The sequence below is a fragment of the Cajanus cajan genome, chromosome 7 (assembly GCF_000230855.2).
Source record: "Cajanus cajan strain Asha chromosome 7, NIPB_CcT2T_4, whole genome shotgun sequence".
Classification (NCBI taxonomy): domain Eukaryota; kingdom Viridiplantae; phylum Streptophyta; class Magnoliopsida; order Fabales; family Fabaceae; genus Cajanus; species Cajanus cajan.
This window is the reverse complement of record NC_138523.1, coordinates 35267841-35291150: the sequence shown is the minus strand read 5'-3', so window position 1 is coordinate 35291150 and position 23310 is coordinate 35267841. Positions and strand designations below refer to the sequence as shown.

Genomic DNA, 23310 nt, shown 5'->3' with positions numbered 1-23310 from the left:
AAAGCTTCTGGAATTATCTCCAAACCAACAGACCCAACTGTACGAGAAGCAGTTCTTTCAACCACTGGCAATTGATGGATGATACTTGGACCAACTATGGCTATCATATTGTCCCCAGTTCTATGCATGTAACACATGATCCCGTAACCGAGGCCTACACGCATATGGCCCCTCGCACATAGTTTGAACTTTGAACCCCACATAGTCCTTTGTAACACATGGCAATGACACATTTGCTTGGCAACTGAGGGGTCCACAAACTAAAATATCATATGTAAATGATGTGGTAAACAGCATCTACCTTAGCATTTCTTATACTTGGGTGTCAAATTTTGGTGAGTAGTTTACAAAATGCAGCCATTGCACTTTCATTCAAGAATTGGTTGTTTGTAGGGTCAGTTTCTTGTATGTTGTCTTTAGCTTGCCAAGACTTAAACTCTAAAACCAGCTTCTTCAAGGACATGTCTGTTACATAATTGGTCCGTTCTTAACTATCAACATTTCACTCTATTCAAGTTGGACCATAGTCCGTTGATTGTGTTCACTACCCCGAATAAAGTCATGTTTTTAAGTGGTTTTGTGTATTTGCTACTTTGCTCAGCCAAATCACACAATAGAGGTTTCCATAAAGGCATTAGAATATAAATTCAAAGTACATTAAAGATCATTTTAACTTGAAATTAGTTGAGATTGAGTAATAAGATGAGAAGCCCCTAATACTTACAACTTCAAAGGAAATCTGTTTCACAAGGGAACGAAGTAATTTCACATACTCAGGTCAACCCAGTACTTTACAAAAGAAATTTTTTTTTTTTTTTTTTTTTAAAGTAAAAACAAAACAGAATACTGATATTCCACACTAGCTTCTTCCACCTCCAAAATTCTATCTAGTGTCATCTTCCGTGCAAATGAAGCAAAATCAGCTAGCTACCTTGTGATGTCATACTCTTCGGGATAAGTGAGTTGTTGCTCCATTTGCCAGCTCAACTTAGAAGCAACACTTTCGTGACAAGGAACATAATCCTGTGAGTTAAACATATAAAATATCATTTTGTGCTCAATTCTGCATGAGTGTTTACATAAACCCTTATCTTTTATGATAGAAATGTGCTGATTTGTGTTGGTTGATGATGTCATCCTATGAAAATTACCTCCAATTTCTTTACCAACTCTTTTGATGTTGGTGCTGATACAATTATGTGGCGGGCATTAGGACTAATAAATCCCTCTTCCACAGCTTTGTCAATAAATGATAGCAATGAATTAAAGTATCCATCAACATTTACTAATCCCACCTGCAAGTTGTGAATTCAAATCTAGTTAAGCTGAAAGCACAGGGAGCCTCCACGGAATAAATTAAATAATAATATTGGTCCCCAACAAAATGGTACAAGTCAATTACCGGTTTGTCATGGATCCCAAGTTGTGCCCAGGTTATGACTTCAAGAAGCTCCTCTAGAGTCCCATAACCACCTGCATGTAATTTGCGTAATTTTATCAATAAATTAATTCTAGAACAAAAGATAAGCAACCATGATTGAGATGGTAATACCCTGGTAGTTGAGAAACTGGAATTTATTTCAACAATTGGAGAACCATGTTTCACTGTTTAATTTTATTTCAACCGTGTTGTCTTTTTATCCACAATTTTGGGATTTAACTATTCCATGTTGGGGTGCATGTATGTAGTGTTTTACTATTTAGTATCCTTGTCTTTGTGCAAGTGTTCAAAAAATGCAATTATCGATTGACAACTTTGCAGCATGAAGTGAGAGGTCATTAAGGACATCTATCGGTTTTGTCTTTACACCTTCCCTCTTATTTACTCTTGGAACTTCGGGAATCCACTTTCACACGAGGGATCCCAAGATAGAGAGTGATTGACAACTTTGTCTTTGTGTGCCTCCTGTATCTGTCTCTAATTTTCAGCACTCAATTACTCTCAGAATGATAACTACAAAGAAATAAGTCTTTGAAAAGGGTAAGGCATTATTCCATGTCAGGTACAGGTGCTAGTTGGAAACGTTATCTTGTGATAGTTCTTCTTTTTCTTTACTATCCCTTCACCATCAAATGCACGAAGTTTGATATAAAACACGTCATGGTTCCAAGGAAAGTAGAGGCAAAAATGGTATTCAACCAGAACTACAGTTACTCAGAGCCGCAGAAGTTTTGAAATTTTAGCCACAGATGTTAAGGGCTCAGAGAAGGTCAGGATCAGCTACTTCTGAAGTACTTCTGAAGGGTCGCTCTCTAATCATCATAGGCATTGGGATGCATGAATTATTATCAAAGAAAAGTCACAAGCCGGTTTTGCAGCACTGTAAAATTTAATTGAATAAAAAATCTCACACCAGTTGATTTGATACTACTTAAAATTACAAAAATCACTGTCCAATGGTGCATACTCAAAGTAGATGACTAGTCCACATTATTACGTAAGACTTCAAAATCATACATACACGAGATAATAGTTAATGCCAAGTCAACATCAACAACTTTCATTATTAGGCGTGGTAAACCTTTTAATAATGTTTAGTAAAGAAAAGTTTAACAAAGTGAAAAACCAGTTGAATGTTGAATAAGAAAACAACACAGGGAGATCAATGGGAATATTATATTTAACAATTCTCGAAAGAATAAAACACTGAGATATGGTCAATGGTACATGATAAAACTAGAAAGCTTCATGCACCTTGATGTTTCTACTTTTTCTAATGGAACTAAGTATTCTCAGTTCATGCTAACCTGGTAAGGCAATAAAGGCATCTGAATGCTTGGCCATCTCTGCCTTCCTTTGGTGCATATCAGCTACAGCCTTTACTTCTCCCACTGTTTCACCAGTTAGCTGCAAAAGGTACCATGGCACAGGGGATGGAACAGAAAATAAGATCAAAAAAGTAAAGAGAAAAGGAGCAATTATGAGAGATGAAGGGTTGTTTCTCCGATGCTTAACCTAGCTAGCTATAAAGACGTCAATAATTTATAATCCAAGAGATTGATACTAAAAAAATAATAAAAAATAAAAAAAAAATTCTAGCCAATGAAGGAAAATCTGCACAGAGAAAACATGCTGAACGCATAAAGATTTCATTTGCCAAAGAAAAACACGTATAAACTAGACTACCTAAACCTTTTAACAACAAAACTTATATGAACCAGGATGTAGTGAAGGCTTAACTGAAAACAAATAAGCTACAGAATAGTGATGAAGAAACACAAGAAAAGTAAAATAGAAACAACTGGCAAAATATTTTAATAGAGAAAAAAACTACAAGCTTTTTCTGCTGGCTGAATCAGACATACCTCTCGAGGCATAAGTGTCTTGGGAATAACTCTGCAAGAGACAATAACATGACAAATAGTGTCAATGGAGAAAGAGACCAACACAAGCAGAATTGACTCTTATTTCTTGATCCTCCTTCCACCCAAAATTCTTGGGAGAAAATAGAGAAAGAGAAAAGTTTATCAAAAGAAGAAGGGGTGAGGAAGAGAGAAAGAGTGATACCCTATGACATGCCGGCCACCATCATGAACAGCTTGGGAAACCAAACCCATTAACCCAATGCTTCCTCCTCCATAGACCAGATCAATGTTCCTTGAGACCTTCAGAGACCATTAACAACAAAATAAACAACCTAGAAAGACTAGAGTAATAGAAGCAAATAAGAGTGACTATGATAACATGATGTCAAAACCACAAAAGCAAAAATGATGATCCATTTGGAAAAGAAAAAGGGCACTGAAAATTATTCTCCAACGGTCAATCAGCAGGAAGCACTTGTAAAGTCCGTGCCAAATGTTCAGCTCAGAGCCACCGAGCTTAACAAAATTCAAGAAAAAAAAATGGATGCTTTTTATCCTCAGAAAGCTGAAAGGCGCCATAGATATCCAAACACTTGAGCAAAAAAATTGAGCACGGTATTGAGTGTGACCTATTTTGAACTTTTAGTTTGTGAGTAATGATATAAAAGAAAGAAAAAAAATTGCATTAAATAGATGCTAGACACAATCTCAACCAATAGAGGAAAAAAAAACACAACCATAGTTTCAAGGAACAAAAATCAACGTGAATTTCTATTTTTCAAAGGCCGTGAACAAGTTGCAAATTACAAACATGTTATGAACACAACGAACTTACCCCACTGAAATTCACAATGGAACTATACCCTTGAAGACGTCATACGATATAGTTTAACCATTTCCACCTAATCCGTTAGTTGAACTCATGTATATTGTAATAAGAATAGCATAGAACACAACTTTTTTATTTATTTTTATTAAACCCCCAATAAAACAGAAGGGTTACATACCCAAAAAAAAAAAAAAAAAAAGGAGCAAGATATGGAAAAGAAAAGCAGAATGGAAGTGTATATAATATACCAATTCATTGCCAAGCTCAATGGCAGCATCTTGATAGGTTCTCTTTTTGCCAGGGCTACTCCCACAGAAGACACAAACCCTCTTGAACTTTGACACCCTTATCTCACCGTGTGTCTCCATTTGGTTGATGTAACAAGTTTGTATAGTACTACGCTACCTAGTTTATGAATATAAATATATACTCTCCAATGCTTTAACCGATTGAGGTGCTTGTTGAAGAAATCATGCATTCATCCATGTGTCATGACTCATGATCAACATTCAACTACACTCACTCAGTCACTCGCTCGCTATTAGTATTTGTAAATTGTATATATAGAGATGGAGAAGACCATTGGCTGTCGCACGTGAGTAGTGGCCTTAGCAGCACGCGCGGACTACTGTGTGTTGTGTGCGGTCCCAACCTACGGCCCTTGTCTTCTGTTCTGTTCTGCCTAATCAACATTGGCACAACATTCTTCCAATAACAAACAACATTACGTGTAGTGTAATCATCACGTTTTTTTCTAATAACACGCACCTCAATTCCACTTCTAATTACCACATCCCACTTCTTTTATCTTAAATAATAATAATACTATTTCCATTGATGTGTCTATGTACATTCTTCCTCATTCCTCATTCCTCAACTTACTTTTTTAATATTTTTCATCATCAAATTTGTCCCTTCATTCCTCATTCCTCAACTTACTTTTTTAATATTTTTCATCATCAAATTTGTCCCTTAAAAAATTAAATTAACTATAAAATGATTAAATGGTTGCAATTTTTAAAAACTAAACTTTTTGGATGATGCATTAATTTTGGAAGATGAAATTGAGGGTTTCTCGGATTTTTATTGCCTTCATTACTTTATATTCCCTCTCTATCTCAGACTTTTTAAGTTACATACGCATTTCCTTCTTCTTCTTCTTCTTCTTTTTTCGCATCGTATACGTAACTTTTTTATTTGAAAAAATATATGCTTATTATAGAAAATTTCCAATCAAGAGATGATGGATAAAGAATGTTACCTTTAGGAGAGGTTAATGTAACCCTTTAAGTGTATCTTGAGTTCCATCACGAGTACTTTTCTTCATATTTTTAGCCCTTAACTTTACAATTCATTATTTATTTATTGTTTAAGTCCTTTATTGTATGCAATGAATTAAATCAAAATTAAATATCTTTTACTTCCAGAAAAAAAAATTAATATTTTTTTAGTCCATACAAATTAAATTGTATTTCTATAGTATTTTATTTATATAAATGTGCTATATGTGGTCACATTTTCAAAAACAAATAACTAAAAGGAGTTTTTTTTTTTTTTACAAGCACCACGTGTGTCGGGTTATGCTTTCATAATGCACGTTAACAAATTTCTACATCCAATTCGCAAAAATGACGCAAAGCTAATATAAGTTGCTACAATTTGATGCGCATCAATGTGATTAAACTTTTCTTTTTTAAAATGTGTTGAGTCTTAGGAGCTCACTAGAATTGGATAAGGCCTCAAAGCTCTAATAACATTTATAAAGATACTTATAAATTATTTATCAATAAGATCTTTACATTGGTAGAAATTAAACACAAGTCTTTTTGAGATGTGTATTTTCTAATCAAGTGAATCAACCATTAATTGTTGGTCATGTATAATTAAATATTATGCATGTAAAATACATTTTCACAAATAAAGTATTAAAATGATATGATTTATTTTTTAAAGACAAAATAAATATTATCATGTTTGGAGGATGAAAATATTATTTAATCTATTAAATTAAACAAATATCACATGTACAAACATATGTTACTTATAATAGAATCATTAAGATCGACTTAATAGTGAGAGTTAAAATAATATATTTAAGTTTTTAGATTCAAATTCTAGTGTCGCCATTGTAATTATAAAAAAAAAATTATGTTGCTCACAATAAATGTGATTTTTTGTTTTATAATTATGATCTTTAACTTCTCAATAAGACCAAGAGGTATTCATACATGTTTCAGTCTTTTGGTTGACTATGAGACTAATTCATTATCTATTAGAACTTAGTCACAATTAAATGCTTCTTTCCTTGGAAGTGTTTTGTGATAATTGAACTCAAAACCATATATATCCTTTAAACATGAATATTGAAATTTAAATGTAAGGAAAAATATTATTGAAAGTTGCTTAAGCATTGTGACTAATGAAAAAAATAGTGAAAAAACAAAATATACATGCATATATAGGTTATTAATAAGGGAGTGACTCTGAGATCTCTATAAATTGAGGTATTTTACAATAATAATTTTCTTACCAATAAAAAAATAAGTAGTGATCATATCAATAAGAACATGTCTATAATTTAAAGCAAATTTAATTATTTTCTAACCACTACTAATCTCTACATCTAAACTCTAATAGTGTTTAAAAAGAGAAAACGGGAGCGGGGTTGAACCAAGTTACGTTTTTGGCAAAGATGACAAATGTAACGTTGCACATGTACTATGTGACCCATGGATCAGCGAAGATGAGCAAAACCATTATTCACCTCAACAATATCTTACATGGTGTTGGTCTCGGTGGTATTTTAAATCAAGTCGAATTCAACATGACATAAACTTAAATGTTATTGGTTTAAAAATCAACGGTACCAAAATCTATGAAATTTATAAAGGTAAAGTAGAATTTGCCCGTTAATAATACCACGTGAAGGAAACCAATGAAATTTTCAGTGGCAATAATCGTTTCTATATCAATCCTTAAAAAAGAAAACAAGTGAAATATCACCAATAATTCCACCACCTCAAAACTTTGATAATTGGGGCGGTGTGAGTGTTGATATTAATGGGAAAGAGTAGAATGGGGCTTATCCAAGAAAATAAGTTGCCATGGCCAGTCACTAACCATAATAGTGCCAATTATGTGCGTAAGTGCAACACTGCCATTTTGGTTCCCCTCTCTCTTCGCTTCTTCCACTTCATTCCTTTTGTATTGGTCCTTTACCCAAAAGTGTTCAACAAATCACACCAAAAGGTTCCTATCTAGAAGAGGGCTGCGTCACTAACCAAATGATTCATCCATTACTTTCCATCCAACCAAACTATGCATCGTTAACGAAAGAGACCCCTAAAAAAATCCACCAAAAAGGAAAAAATGAAAAACCATGAATTTCTTATAATAAAAAAAGTGAGGATGGAGCAATTAATTAAATCGATGTGAATGGGCAACCCTGACAATTATTTTTATTTTATTTTTGTTACACACAAAAGAAATTGTTTATGCTGAACAAGTTATGGGTAATAGCAGAAGCTACCTAAGATGGTGCTCTAGTGCTGTTGAGCAATGTGCATTGATGATTGAATAAGAAAACATTAGTGGGTAGTGCCCTATATCACCTGTGCCCTCATCCACCCTACCTTACTCGACACACATGTTATACACATTGGAAACATTTGATTTTTATTTCACACGCCCCTTTCCATTACCCATATCCTCTCTTCCACATTTCTTCAAGCACCTTGTCCCCATCCTCTCTCTCATTCATTGCTTGCCCCCTTTCTCCACCTATCAAATTTCCTTCTCCAGAAATTTATGACTTAAATCCATTTTTATGAAATCCATTTGCCTATTTTTAAACACATTGATGGGATTTGGCTTATTCATATGCATTTCTTAACTGATCACATATTGTTTATATAGCTGTTTTTGTCAGGATTGCTGCAATTGAACCCATGCCTTTATGTTAATAGTTGTATATTATGTTGGTTTTAGAGCTCCAATCCCAATGTAGTCTTTCTGTCTTTTGTTTTTTAGCTTTTATATATTACTAACACCTTATATTTGTCTACTTCTTTGCCCTGTCACGTGTTTAGAGATCATAAACTCATAATCACTCCTTCTTGGTGGGGATTGAGCTTATGGGTATAAAAATTGCATGCGTGTTTAAAAGCATATTTTTGTGTGTTTGTGATTTTTCTATTCGTCGACCTAAAGAAAAATGGTTGACAAATTAATAGATATACCATTTTTACTAAAAAATAATTGCGGTATAGTTACTTTTGTATCATTAAATACTATATTTTAAATTTCTTAACCATTCCTACTAACCTTAATGTTTATAGGATTACAAAAGTTCGAAATTAGTGTCAAGTTGGGCCAAATTTATTAATGGTTATTCACCACCAACTCCCCAAGGACAGTAATCCAAGGCATGCCGCATACACCTAGGATTTTCAAAAATTATTCTTTTAGTGATCTCGAATTTTAAGATTTTGGTCTGTATAGAGATGAAACGAATTTAAAATATATCAGATATTATGTTTTCAAGGCTTGTGACATACATAGAGATATAATACATACTGGAAATAATATTAGAAATAAAAATGTTTTGCTAAACATGCAAAAGCAGATAGCATATTATCAATGGCGAATCTGTAAATTTTGAGGGAGACGTATTTTGGATTAAGCTTGAGGTTTAATCCATTGAATAAGACTAGGGATGGTAAATATATCCCGTCCCGACTTTGACGAGAAATACCCTGTTTAACTTGGTACGGGTACGGCGGGTAAAACTCGATATATTAAATCGGGTACGGGTATATACTTACCCGTCCCGTACCCATCCCTTTCCTCATCCCCAATTTAATACTTATTTTCGATTTAATTATGTTAAAGAATTTTAATATTTTAATATGTGTATTATTTATTATAGTATGAGATAGAGAAATAATCTAATTATAATTATAATATAATAAAAAAATAATTTAAAAATATTGTGTATCTTTTTACAAAAAAAAATTACAAGTACAGGTATGGGTATACTCGATACCCGACGGGGACGGAGATGAGGATGAAAATTATATACCCGACGGGTACGAGTACGAGAACTTTGATGAGTTTGACTTGCAAGGACGGGGACCGATATCATAAAACTATATTCAACCCGTCCCGTTGTCATCCCTAAACAAGACACCTTGGTTTAATTCAAAGGGGAAAAACTCATTTTATCCTAACACAAAATTTACACTTACATAATATTCTATTCGGTAACTACATACCTTGTCTATTTTTTTTTCCTCAAAATTTGAAACTTCTTTTTTTATTTTGATTTTTCACCACTAGAAAATATCTCATATGTAAAACTAGTAGTTTACATAATAAATTACATGATTGTCGTATCATCCTTTAACAATGATACTTGTAAAGTATTTAACTAGAGTGATTGACACAATGAAGAAAACTAGTTGAAGGACTAAAATCGATCACAAACTCATTGATGGATTAAAAATGATTTTCATGAAAGGATGAGAGACTATGACGTATGAAAAATTTGTTGAGTGACTAAAAAAGTGAATTTCATGAAACTATAAAGATTAAAAATATAATTAAAAAAACATGTAATTACCACATCATATGGTTAATAATGCCATAAGTGATATAATTCTCAATGTGACTATCACATCATCATTTAATAAATAAACTTGACAACAAAAACTAAAATTGTTAACAAAAGGAAAGATTAGCAATTAAGATGGGTCAATTTTGTTTAGGAACAAAAAGTGAAATTTGTGAAAAATTTAGCGACTAAAATTTTATTTAATCTTTTTTTTTTAATTTCACTATACATTTTTTTAAAATTTTGAATTTGAATTATTTTTCTACAAATTCAACACATTTAAATTTATAGTCCATATGATAAGTCACGTCGCTATCATATCATCCCTTAATAATGATACTTGTTAAGGAATTAAGTTGAGTGATTATCATAATGACAAAAAAAATATAGTTGAAGGACTCAGACCGATCAATAACTCATTGAGAGGTTTAAAAATGATTTTTATGAAAACATGAGAGATTAAGACAAATCAAAAAAATTATTTAGAGATTAAAAGTATAAAAGATTAAAAATATAATTTTAAAAAAATATATGTGCTACCACGTAAAACTAATTAGTAACACAATAGGTGACATGGTTACCACATCATTACCTAACATAGGTACTTGTCAAGGGAGACTTAAAAATGTTAATGAAAAAAATTTTTAAGATTAAGATTAGTCAAAATTTTATTTAGAAATTAAAAAATTGAAAAATGTTTAACGGTGATGAGTCATTATTTTTCCTTATTTATTTATCTTTTTTGTACTTATTTTAATTGTTAATTTGGGCTTAATTGTAACGCCATGGAAATATCAAGCTATTTAGTAGATATACTTTATGTATATATATGTATGTATATATGTGTATGTTGTTTATATGGATTTGGATTGGATTTGGAGGTGTGGATTTGAAATGTACTTACCTCGGTGCCTGTTGTATGTTTATGTAGTTTTGATTGTTTGTTTGGATATAGTAGTGATTTTATAGTATGAGATGAGAGGTTGATGTTTTTGAGAGGTTTATATAGGCATATGTGTGCATGAATATGGTGAATGATGCATTGTACACCATTATACTAAACTGGTACTAAGAGGGAAGAAGATTGATCACCTTCCTTCTCATCTTAGTTAAGTGAAGTATTATGGCATGCAACTCATTATTCCAAGCATATGTATCTGACGGTGATATTTTTTTGAGTGTTGATATATATATATATATATATATATATATATAGATTGCATTTCATATGGTGGTGAGTTGTGAGTATTGTATAGAAAGGAATAGGACTGATGGGAGATTGAAAGATAGGAACATAAGATAAATCCGGTCTTTCTGAGTGAATTTGAGGTTGTTTTAGAGCTTAGGGAGTTGAAATACTTCAAGAAATAGAATATTTGAGGTGAATAGTTGCTAAGGGTGAAATTTGGAAATTTTAGAAAATGCCTATATATAGGGACTTAGGACCGGAGGGTCTCATTTGTCAAATAGAGACAATTTTTAAAGAGAGGAAGTAGAGAGAGAGGCTCTGGTCCGGAGGGAAGCTGAGGACACATTTGGGAAGCTTATCAAGCCAGGATCAATCTTCACAACTAGAGTTTCAAGAGATTTAACCTCTAAAGCCTTGCAAATGGGGATTAAAGTTTGAGTTGGGATTTGAGGATTTTGTTCAAACCTTGCATTTCTGAGGTTTCTAAGGTAAGGGTAGTACTTATAAGACTTAATCTAGTATGTATGGGTTTGAAATATCACATTGATTTCATGTTTTATGCACGATTAAGGTTGGAATGAGTGGAAAGGGTTTGGTTGGGTTTCTTCATGATTTCCATGGATTAATGGTTAAGACTTGATTTTATCGCTTAATATGTTGTTTTTGAATAGAGTTTATGCTTTATAATGGTTCAAACTCGTGGAATTTGGATTGGGTTCATGTTGGAAAGGAATTTTTGAGGTTTTCGAGGGTTTCTGGTTGTAAATGCGCCAGGTGCAGTTCTTGGCGCCGGGCGTGAATTCATCAGGGACCACCATTGCCAAATCATGCCGGGCGCGAGGCTAGTTGCGTCAGGCACAATTTGAAATAGGAATCCCTAGGTGAATCATGTCGGGCGTGGGGAGAACCATGTCGGGCGCACTATTAGACGTGGGCCTTGTATTTTTGGTTACTGATATTGCGCCGGGCATGATCTGAGCATGCCGGGCGTGGAGACTCATTGGGAGTCTCAGTCTGAAATTGCGTCGGGCGTAGGATAATTGTGTTGGGCGCTAAGACCTTTGTAGGTCTCTATTTGAGTTCGTGCCAGGCGCGATCTGAATACTCCGGGCGGGAGTATGTCTGGTCTTTAAGTCTTCATGAAAGTTGTAGCCTTGGATGTTAGCTTTCCAATGGCGTTGAAATCACCTAAAAAGGAGGTCTAGAACTCCAGATATGACTATTTTAGTGAATAAGGGTCAAGTTGTCAGCATTGGTTATAGCTGTTGCGGTTTTTAGAATTTTTAACAAAGTAGATGATGGAATTAGGACTTGATGTCTTCATAAGAGTTGTAGGAAATCTTCTTATCTTTCATATGAGATAAAGATGAGCATGATAGGGGTAGTATAACTCTTAATACGTTGTTTTGTGAAGATTGCCATTTCACAAAGAGTGATTTGGTTAAGTTGATAGTTGTTTTGGGTGTTTAATTATTTATGTTGTTATATTGAGTAATTTGGCATGGTTATGGAAAAGTTTGTATGTAATTATGGAATATGCTATGTGTGTTTGGTTTGGAAATCTAATAGGACTTAGAGGAGTAAGATTATGTTATGGATTGGGAGATCTCTTAGTGAGATCAGGATATAGTCTTTGGGGAAATATGGAATTTGGGAGTCCCATGGTGAGGATTCCAATACGAAACTTTTCCAAAAATTATATAATAAACCACTTCAGATGTTAGGTGGATTCTGAAGTACTCCTCTAAGTATTCTATTTGCTACTGGTATGGGGGCAAGGCCGAGTCATACTGATGGATGAAGTGGCCAGGATCACTAGGGTTACGTGACGATGTAACCCAACTGTATATTTTCCATGAGAGGTGAGGTGTATGACATGGGCAGGTGACATGTTCACAAATTCAACACTTGGTTTGGATGTGTTGAGGCCAACATTTGGTTTGGATGTGTTGGCTACTTCATGGTATTATACAGCGGCGTGACTTTGGTTTGGATGTGGAATATGTATGCATTTGGTATGGATTGTATACATTGGTTATGGATTCTTTATTATCATATGATATGTATGCATTGGCATGGATGTGTATACATTGGATTTTGGATTAGTTTATATTTGGCATAGAAATGACTTGTTATAATGTTGTCATTCCTTTGGTATGGATACATACTGTTGATGAATATCTAGTTTAATGATGTTTCATTTTATTGTACTATGGTTGGTTTTATACGTGCTAACCCTTATATTTCCATGATGTGGACTGTCATGATCTCACTATGTGGGGGAGCAGATAAGGTGTGAAGCTTTGGGATGGCAAGGAGTCTTTTAGTAGCTGCTTTGAGAAGTGGCTAGACTTAGAGCTTGACCAGCACCTAGGGTGTCTTATTTTGATGTCTTTATGATGTTGTATATTCATTATCTTTTTGGATCACTGTATAACCTTACTGATGATGACTCTTTTATAAAGTTATGTTATATACGATGAAAAAAATTTTATACGTTATTGTATATTTTCACTCTAGTGTAGCTGGCCTTTGCTCTCTTTTCTTTATTATATATTATTCTTATGTGTTGTTCAGTTGTTTGTTGATGTGGCGACCTAAGCCGGGTCATTACATTAATCGCTTATTAATTGTATAGTTTTACTGTTTGGGTTTTATTGGGCTAGTAATTTGAATTTCAATTAATTTAATTTTTGTTTATCAATTATTTTCAGGTTAATTGTGGAGCATTTTTGGGCTTGGATATTATTTTTGGACTTCAAGAGATAAATGCAACGTCAGCACCACTTCACCACATCAACACCACATCAGCATTTTGTTTTATTTTATTTTTCATTTATTTTATTGTAAATTCGGGTTAGATTGGATTGGGGGCCTGTTTTGACTTTTCTAAGGTTTTTAGGACCTAGAGTAGGGACCATTCAGCCACCATCTGATGTGACCACGTTTTGAGAGCTGTTTCCCTGTATTTTTACGTTTTGCTTCTTCTCCATTTACGTTTTACTTCCACTTCTTCCTGAATTGCATATTTTACATTTGAATGAAGACAAACATTTCATTTTCTTCTCTTCTACCTTGCTGTATTTGCATTTTCATTTTAATGGAAGGATAAAACCCTTGGGGTTGGCTCCTTGAGCAGATTGTAATCTCCATTTGAGGTCTTATTCGTATATGCATTTCTGTTACGCTTGCTTCTTCTTCATTGAACCTCTACATTGAAACGTTTTCAGCACCTGTTCATGCTTAATGAATCTGGTTTGCTGCATATATAAGGCCACAGTTTGCTTAATCTTGTGGGGAGGTTTAATATTGTATACGTTTGCTTAATTTGTGTAGGAAAATCTTGAGTTAATCTTTGCTTAGTTGGTTAACTCGGATGGAATAAGGATTAAGTTGTGAACAAAGAAATCTTTTGAGAACCAGGGATAAGAGAGTTACAATCTTAACAAGGAGCCAATCCATTTTTCTTGCTGTGCTATTTTGCATTTTAATGCGTTTTAACCTTGATTATGAACAAAACTCCCCTTCCCCCCTTCGTGTTTGAACCTTTGACAGAGATAAATGGTCCTTGGGAGACGACCTAGGAAAGCTTCCTAGTATTACATTTAACTGTTTTTATTTGACCGGGTACGGCCTCGATCAAAGGGTTAAAAATATATTTAATCATTTTTTTTATTTCACTGCACTTTTTTTTAATATAATTTTGTATGACTTTTCTATAAATTTAACACATTTGAATTTTACTTATATTTTCTTTTAAATGCATTTAATTTTGCATTTACATTTATAGTTTGTATTTATTCTTGTTACATTTTTTTAAATTCCTTTTAATACTTAGTTTATTTTTATGTGATTGTTCACTATTTATATAGAGTTTGCTTGTATATAATTTTATAAGTATTTTTGAAAACTTATCTATTAGAAATAATTTTTTATTTTTAGTAAAGGAACTCTCAAAAGTACTTTTAACTTGTATCCAAGCAAGTTAATATACTCAATTTTGATTGTATCACTAGCATCTTGAGTGTGAAGTTTGTAAAACTAAACATCTAAAAGTGATTTGATAAGAGACATACGGTGGATTGCATGATAGGTCAAGCAACAATTGTCAAGATAATGTTAAATATCATCGACTGAAGATGCGGATTTGAAATCTTTAAAGTTCTCACTTTTATTTTTTAATTCCTTATAAAGTTCATTTTCTTCTTTGTTTTTCTTAAGTTGTGAATTTAGATTTAACTCATTCCTACAAAATTAACTCATGAGATGATAATAGTTTATTACTTATATATTCTATTCCAACCACATCACTGATTCACATAGAATCTTAACAATTTTTTTTCATTTAAATGCTTTTTAAGTAACTTGTTTTGCCGTGTCTACATTAGTCATTCAATGTTGATTACATTCTTTTGAGGCGTTAAGGCAAGGTAAAGACTCACCAAATTTTTCATGCCCGACGTGATAGATCCCACGCTTGGCATAACCTCATATGGGTTTCACATTTATCAGTAGGAATGCAAGTCTGATGCCAAGAACTCAAGTCCGGTGCCCAATGCGTTTTCCAGAAACACAACATGAATAGAACATCATCAAAATTCATAAGTAATCATACATCTTCTTTTTACCAATCCAATCGATTAGAAACACTTATTATTTTACCCCAAAACACAGTATATAACCTTAATTTATGAATTTGCACACTGATTAACAATAATCAAATTACTCAAGAATCCTAACCCATAGAGACATCCTAATGAATTCAATCATCATCTAGATCATCAATTTTACCAAACAATGCAACAAACACATTCATAAATCAATATAATACCTAATTGAATTGTCAATTGCAACATCAAAATAGAAAATGGAAAATCTTAGCAATTTAAGGATTGCTCCCGCTACTCATCCTCTCTTGTAATCCCACATATGAATGAACTCATTTTCTTCCCCCGTACCTTATTGTGATGATCAAAAGTAGTTTGATGTAGTTTTGAGACGATTTGAGCACTTCTTCTTAAATCTCCTTCCTTCTTTTCCTTTTTTCTCTCAGTTCTTCCATAATGCAAAATGAGTCGGATTAGCATAAACTCTATCTAACCCCTCTCTTAAAAGCTCACTGAACCAGGTCAACTTGGCATGTTTCCCTTCTATCATTAAACTAAATAAATAAATTTAATTTAAGAAAATTGCCTTATTATTTTATTTAATAAAATAATTCTCCACATTTAATTCTAAATAATAATTTTGAATATAATATAATAATATTATATTACAAAATTACTCATTATTTAATAATATTTATTTTTAGAAAATTAGGATGTTACAATTCTCCCCACCTTTTAAGAAATTTGTCCTCGAATTACCTAAATGAAGAGATCTGACTCCTTCATCTTCTTTTCCAGCTCCCAAGTAGCACTCTCAGGTGTAACTCCTCTCCAAATTATCTTAACCAAAGAAATTTCCTTACCTCTAAGTTGTTTCACCATTCGATCCTCAACTCTCACTAGTATGGCTTCCATTGTTAGGTTCTCCTTAACCTCAAGATGATCTGACTCAATCACATTCGAAGAATCATAAATGTGTCTTTGGAGTTGAGAAACATGGAATACACTATAAAGATTTGAAAGATTTGGAGGTAAAGCAACTTGGTAGGCAATGCTACCAACTCTTTTGAGAATTTGGAAAGGATCAATGAATCAAGGCGTAAGCTTCTTAGACTTCAATGTCCTACCAATCCTAGTCCACAAAGTGACTTTCAAGAACACATGGTTTGTCTCTTGAAATTCTAAGTCCCTCCTCCTCTTATCAGCATAACTCTTCTGCCTACTTTGTGGGTTATCCTCATTTTCTCCTAAATCACTCTAACCTTATGTGTGGTCTGTTGTATACATGAGTCCTAAGGTAATACTATCCCTTGGCTCACACCAAAAACGGTATTAATTTACATAAATTAAAAACGGTATTAATTTACATCAATTAAACATCGCTATTAATCCATTTACAAGTTGTACATTGTGTCAATAGGATAAGATAAAATGTCTCATACAAAACAATAAATACATCAAATCTATGAAATGTAATATGCGATTGAATAACGACCTCCAAATCTCATCATTACATAAGTACTTTGCGGAACACACCAATACTAGTGCAAAAATTGGATTTAAAATCAGAGTTTTAAGATCGGTTACAAATTAACCGATCTTAAAAGTGACGCGGTGGCAATTCTGTAAATAACATGAACACTTTTAAGATCGGTTATTTTATAACCGATCTTAAAAGTACTTTTAAGATCGGTTATTTTGTAACCAATCTTAAAAGTGTCACTTTTAAGATCGGTTCTTTTATAACCGATTTTAAAAGTGCTACTTTTAAAGTCAGTTATTTCAGAACCGATTTTGTATGTAGTATACAAAATCGATTCTTAAATAACCGATTTTAAAAGTATCGTCAGAAATCTTTTATATTCCCCTCCATTCTCATTATCTTCAATTTTTCCCTCCATTCCTTTGTAAATATCTGAAGCTCTCATTTTCTAAAGTCTCCAATAAGGTAAATTTCGTTTTCGTTTTCATTTTCGTCTTCTCATGTTCTTCTTGTGTCTCTTTTCATTTTTTTCATGATTTTCTCATATCTGTTTTCGTTGTAGGTCCAGCTTGGGTTCGAACCTGGAACGGCCCGTTCTGTAAGGAGAACGGGTCATTTTGCAAGGAGAACGAGCCGTTTTCCATGCAGAACGGGCCGTTCTCCATGCAGAACGAGCCGTTCTCCAAGGAGTACGGGTCGTTCTCCCTGGGAGAATGGGCCGTTCTAAAATGACCTTTTAGGCTTTTAATCAGACTGGAACGGCCCGTTCCGATTTTGGAACGGCCCGTTCCAGTTTAATTTTTTTTCACAGCCAGACTTTTAAGATCGGTTATAAAACAACCGATCTTAAAAGTTAACTTTTAAAATCGGTTGTTTAACCGATTTTAAAAGTCTAACTTTTAAAATCGGCTCTTTCAAAATCGGTTAAAGAACCGATTTTAAAAGTTAAAAATAACCGATTTTAAAAGTCTTTTTTCCACTAGTGCAATGACTAATAAATGTAAAATACTAAGATCCTATATTACCCATATCAAATAAATAAATAAATAAAAGAGCCTAAGACTCACAACAGTCACCTTCGTACAACATATCCAATAATGTCATACATCAACCTCTAAACACTTAAGTTGATCCCTTTGAAGGATATTTATTTTTTTTATCAACAATAGCTCTCCATCTTGTATCACTATCAAACAATTGAATACCTTAAAAAGTTAGTTGGCTACAATCCATCACCCTCTGAAACTAAATTTATGGAGTGAGTTTCATTTATCCTTGGCAATGTCACACACAAAACGAACTTGAAAACTCCACAACAATCTACATTGTGGTTTTCTAGTGTTGTCACTCAAGAGTACTAATGCACATCCTAATTTATGTAGCAAAAACCTCACCAATTGAGCCCACCACACCACTGAAACCTAGTGGTCTTACAAGTTTCTTTATAGATGACGATTAGGAGCACACATTATACCCTAGTACTTGGCATAGACACTCTCACCAATCATGGCTATGCCTCACATTTTTCGGGATTTTCCAAGTCAACATACGTAAATTATTCAGTCATACTAAGTCTCTACAACCTAGTGCCTTACTATCCCCAAGGACTTGAAGCTAGAGAGTATACCTTAGGTACCTTCTGTGGTCATCCACATCCTCCTTTCAAGGACTTCGTCACACAAGATATTCTTTTAAGACTAAAGCAAAGTTGTATTCTCCAAAGGTACACAGGAGAAGCCAGAAGACATGTAAATACAAGCACAAGCCCACAATTTCATCTCCCAAAATCAATAAATCAAAGTACATAACTTCAGTCTACAATTATAACATACATGTCTCTCAACCTCACCCATTATTCTTGTCTCCCCATGGGGCCCGCACATGAATACGCTTGTGCAATCGCTTTTTTCTTTTCCACAATAACACATTAAGTAGAGCTAGCAAAGTGGGTAACCCGATACGGCCTGACCCGACCCATCACGGGTTGGATAATAGGGCTTACTTAACGAAATTCTTAAAAATTACTAGTATGTCATTAATGAGCTAACTAAGTCCCTTCCTTTGACTCTTGTTGACTTTCTAATCTAATTTTGACATTGTTTCTAGAATACTAAATAAATTAAATTAGAAATTAGTCCAAGTTTCTTTTCATAACTAAGTTAATCTTTATATATACTAACTGGTCTTGACTAAGTGTTACTAGTTATCCTTTTTGTACTAATCTAGTACTTGATTTAATTCAATTAGCCAGAATACTAATTAATTAGTTCTAAGACTTCATTACTAATTAATTTATCACTTATGTGCCTCAATTTAAGTCTCTACTAAGTGTTAAGTCTTAAACAACTTTTACTTAGCTTCTAATGTGACACCTTCTACCCCACATACTATAATAATTTAAATAAATAAAATTGAATCAAGAAGTTTATCATAATGAAAACCCATCGTATTCAACATAAAAAGTATCACATTTTAACAAAAAAAAATCAACTAATATCCAAATGAAATCTATTACAAGAAAACTAATAATTATCTCAAAACATGATAAAAGAAGATAATCTCTAACTAAGTCTTGATGTTACATCCTATTGGGGCATAAATCCAACTGCAAGGAATAGGCCTCACTGGCAACATCCTTAACCTCATGATGTAAATCACCTACAAGAACATACAATATAGATAAACACAAAACAAGGGGAGTGAGAAACATTTCACTCAGGCTCACAACATAAGATGTAGCCGGACAACCAAACACAAATAAGACATATACATATATAAACGACATAGACAAATTGGTAACAATAATTCATTTCATCCTTTCATGACATAATAATTAAATACCACAAAACATTAATATGCATTATGCAATGGACAAGGATTGCATGTTATCAAGCATGCGGCGCCTGTAAAAATATCACATATCACACTTGTGCATTGCCACTAGAAATTCACATAGAGTAGCCTAGGAGTACATGTTGGCTCACACCCTCAACGCACTCTTACTAGGAGGATATACTATTAGGGTCTGGTCGAGATAGTTAAGCAGTGCAAGATACATCTCATGCTCACGAAGGTAGGATTGAGACTTTCAAGAGTTATCCCCAAGGTTGATTCCCAAGTTTTAACACAAGGGACCTTTCCTATCAGTGTATTCCATATTGTACCCCTAAAAACACTTTAATGCATATGATACATCTCAAACGGAGTCTATGCATAGCAACTCACATGATCTCACTAATTCACATATCACATGTCTTATCATATCACATTATCACATCATTTCACTATCAAATGATCTCAATATAGCAAATAATAATTGAACTATATCAATTAAATATTAAAAATCAATGGCATAAGGGATCATGTCACTACAACTCATACATAGCTTGCAATCATAGTACTAGTATACTCACATATCACAACTAGTTATCAATATTAATTAGTACAATAATTACACATGTTTGCAATTTAGACACAACAATTAGACAACATCATCTGATACACCTCAAGATAGAATCATGATGAGATCGTCTAATCATATGTTAACAGAATGACTATAGTCACTAAGTATTCAAATCAATAGCTTAATTAGTATAACAGCCTTATCAATATCACACATAAGTACTTAGACATCATTATCATCAAAACACCTCTAGTTATAGACTTGCATCATAACTTATTAACAATTATTTTCTATCATAATTCATCCTTTATAAACATTGATATAAGTACCTCAAGCCATTTATAAGATCAAACACTAAAAGGTAAAGTTATTCATCATCCTCATTCACAAACTGTATTTCCACAGCTTAACCTTCTAAGATATGGTGTGCTCCAAATGTCCTATATATATATGATATCAAGTTGATATTAATTTTATTAGAAATATAAGACAATTATCTCTAACTTCTATGTTGACCTCAAGAGCTAATTATGCCATGTACTATTTTTAAAAACTATAAAATCACAATATTAGCTTAAATCTGACAGTCTGACCTTTGTTCATTAATTTGATCATAACTTGAGTTCTAGACCTATGTTTTAGGTGATTCTAATGGAATTTGAAAGCTAACATCCAAGGATAAAAGTTTTATGAAGATTACAAAATTTAATTCTATCATTTAAGTCTACTTGAAAGGCTTACAATGTACATATATTATATTTCACGCACAAAATATGAGGTTCATCTTTTAACTCATATAACTTGGTCATTCCTTAACATTTTTATGTGTTTCTTGAGTCTAAACTATAGCTCTAAATGTTAATTTATAACCCAATAATTGGAACTCAATTTCATTAATCACACACAAAGAAATCATATAAATACCAAAGTATATTCATATTAGAGTTTTTAGAACAAGGCACAACTCACATCCAAATTCTCTTCTCCCGTTCTAATAGGTAAAAACATATATTAAATACTAATTCTACTTTATTATACCCTTAATTACTCAAAACCAATACCAATTTCGTATATTCGCACAATTAACATCAATATTTACTTTGTTCTATAAACAAGGATTTCCTATGGTAAGTAGAGACACTTATAGATTCTTAAACAATTTAAATTACATGAAATTAATTAATTAATTATATATATATATATATATATATATATATATATAATTCAAACATCACATATAAAGCACATAATTACATACTCATTCAACTTCTCATACAATCACAAAAAATGCATTCTTTTAAGGCTCCTATAAGAACTCACGAGCAATTTAAGATTCACAAGATTAGTTCAATACAAAGAATTAAACATAAATATCATCAATTAGAACAATGAAGAATCATATAGAAGACAAAATTTAAGGAAGATACAAATTGGGTTTCTCCCTCATACAATGCATACAATAGAAAAGAGATTAGGAGCAAATTTCACTACCTAACAATTATCATATGTATAGAGTGAGATTACTCACTCTCCCATACCTTAATAAACCCTTGATGGAGGACGTGAATCCCCAGGGTGTATGCATAATATAGAAAATGATAAACGTAAAAATAAAGGAATTGTTGTAACTCTCTTTTAAAAACTTAATCCACACTAGTAAAAATACTTTAACCATAATTATCTTTTCCTTTTCCTAAAATATTAAAATTTATAAATAAATAAATAACATATCAAATAAATATATTTCTCTCAACCCAAATAATTATAACAAAATATAATAATTAATAATTAACAAATATATAATATATAAACTAAGTATATTTCTTCTAGCACAATTATATTAAAAATAAAATATGTAAACAATTATAATAAAAATACATATTTTCCTCAAAATATTTATTGTAACAAAATATCATAAAAATACATATTTCTCTAATAAATATTATACAAATTTTTTTAATAAATATTTATTATTTAATTAAAATACTCATAATTATTAAAAATCTCTAAAATATCTTATAAAATCTTTTAATTAATATAAAATATTATTTCAATAATTTTAGAAAACTTGAAGTGTTACAGCTATAAGACTCTTTTCATTAATGTACACTAGTTCAACCGGTCTATATTCACTTAATCAAAGATTGAAAATCCTATTTATTTTTTTTAAAAAAATTATTATTCAATTCCTTTATGTTTAAACTCATTAAAAACTTAATTTTTTTTAAATAAATATTATTTATTATATTCTGATTAGTAAATTTTAATATGTTACCCAAGGATATTAAACAGTAAGTAAGACTAAGCTTAATCTTAATAGTTAAGACATCTACATTACAATATCAATAATTTTCTTTTTACACGAATTACAATATCAATAGTTCAAATTCCAAAGAAGAAAAAAATTCCAATATGACATTCAAAAAAAAAAATACTAATTCATTATGATTTTCTTTCTGCATGGTCTCGTAAAGTTGGAGACTAGGAGTTGTGGAAGGCCCCTCCTAATTGCGTCTGTCCCATAATAAAGCAAACATTTAGGAGTAAAAGTTTTGATTATGCCTGCTAATAAAAGTGATGGCTTTTGTTTAATTCGGTCATTTGGTGCTTTTTGCCTTGTTCCTAACCAATAGGCATGGCTTTTAAATTGTAACTTTCAATCAAGTTTAAAAAGTAAACTAACTAGGAAAGTGACGTTGGATAAGTAAGGGTCATTTTTCCCCGCCAAATAAAGTTCCTTTTGCATCCTTTTCACGATCACTATTAAATAATTACAAGCTGTACTAGGTGATTGAGAGGGGCTTTACATGTGTAATCAAAACCCTTTTATGTAAAATTATTATAGTTGTATAATATATTAGTTTTATTTTTATGAATTATAT

At 32.4% G+C, this 23310-nt stretch overlaps 2 protein-coding genes across 2 annotated transcripts; both read right to left on the bottom strand.

The window, feature by feature from the left end:
- Positions 1 to 606: 606 nt before the first annotated feature.
- On the bottom strand, positions 607 to 4685 carry LOC109790945 (cytokinin riboside 5'-monophosphate phosphoribohydrolase LOG3). Its single transcript, XM_020350203.3, has 7 exons — positions 4384 to 4685; positions 3509 to 3606; positions 3307 to 3337; positions 2749 to 2848; positions 1403 to 1473; positions 1152 to 1295; positions 607 to 1023 (listed from the first exon to the last, which is right to left on the bottom strand). Exons 1-7 carry the CDS (start codon positions 4501 to 4503, stop codon positions 928 to 930), a joined length of 660 nt encoding a protein of 219 aa, XP_020205792.1. The 5' UTR covers positions 4504 to 4685; the 3' UTR covers positions 607 to 927.
- Positions 4686 to 16301: 11616 nt separating this feature from the next.
- On the bottom strand, positions 16302 to 20182 carry LOC145949975 (uncharacterized). The gene is made up of 3 exons (XM_083060882.1): positions 20161 to 20182; positions 19608 to 19683; positions 16302 to 16605 (listed from the first exon to the last, which is right to left on the bottom strand). The coding sequence occupies exons 1-3, from the start codon at positions 20180 to 20182 to the stop codon at positions 16302 to 16304; spliced, it is 402 nt and encodes a 133-aa protein (XP_082917008.1).
- Between the last annotated feature and the right edge of the window lie 3128 nt (positions 20183 to 23310).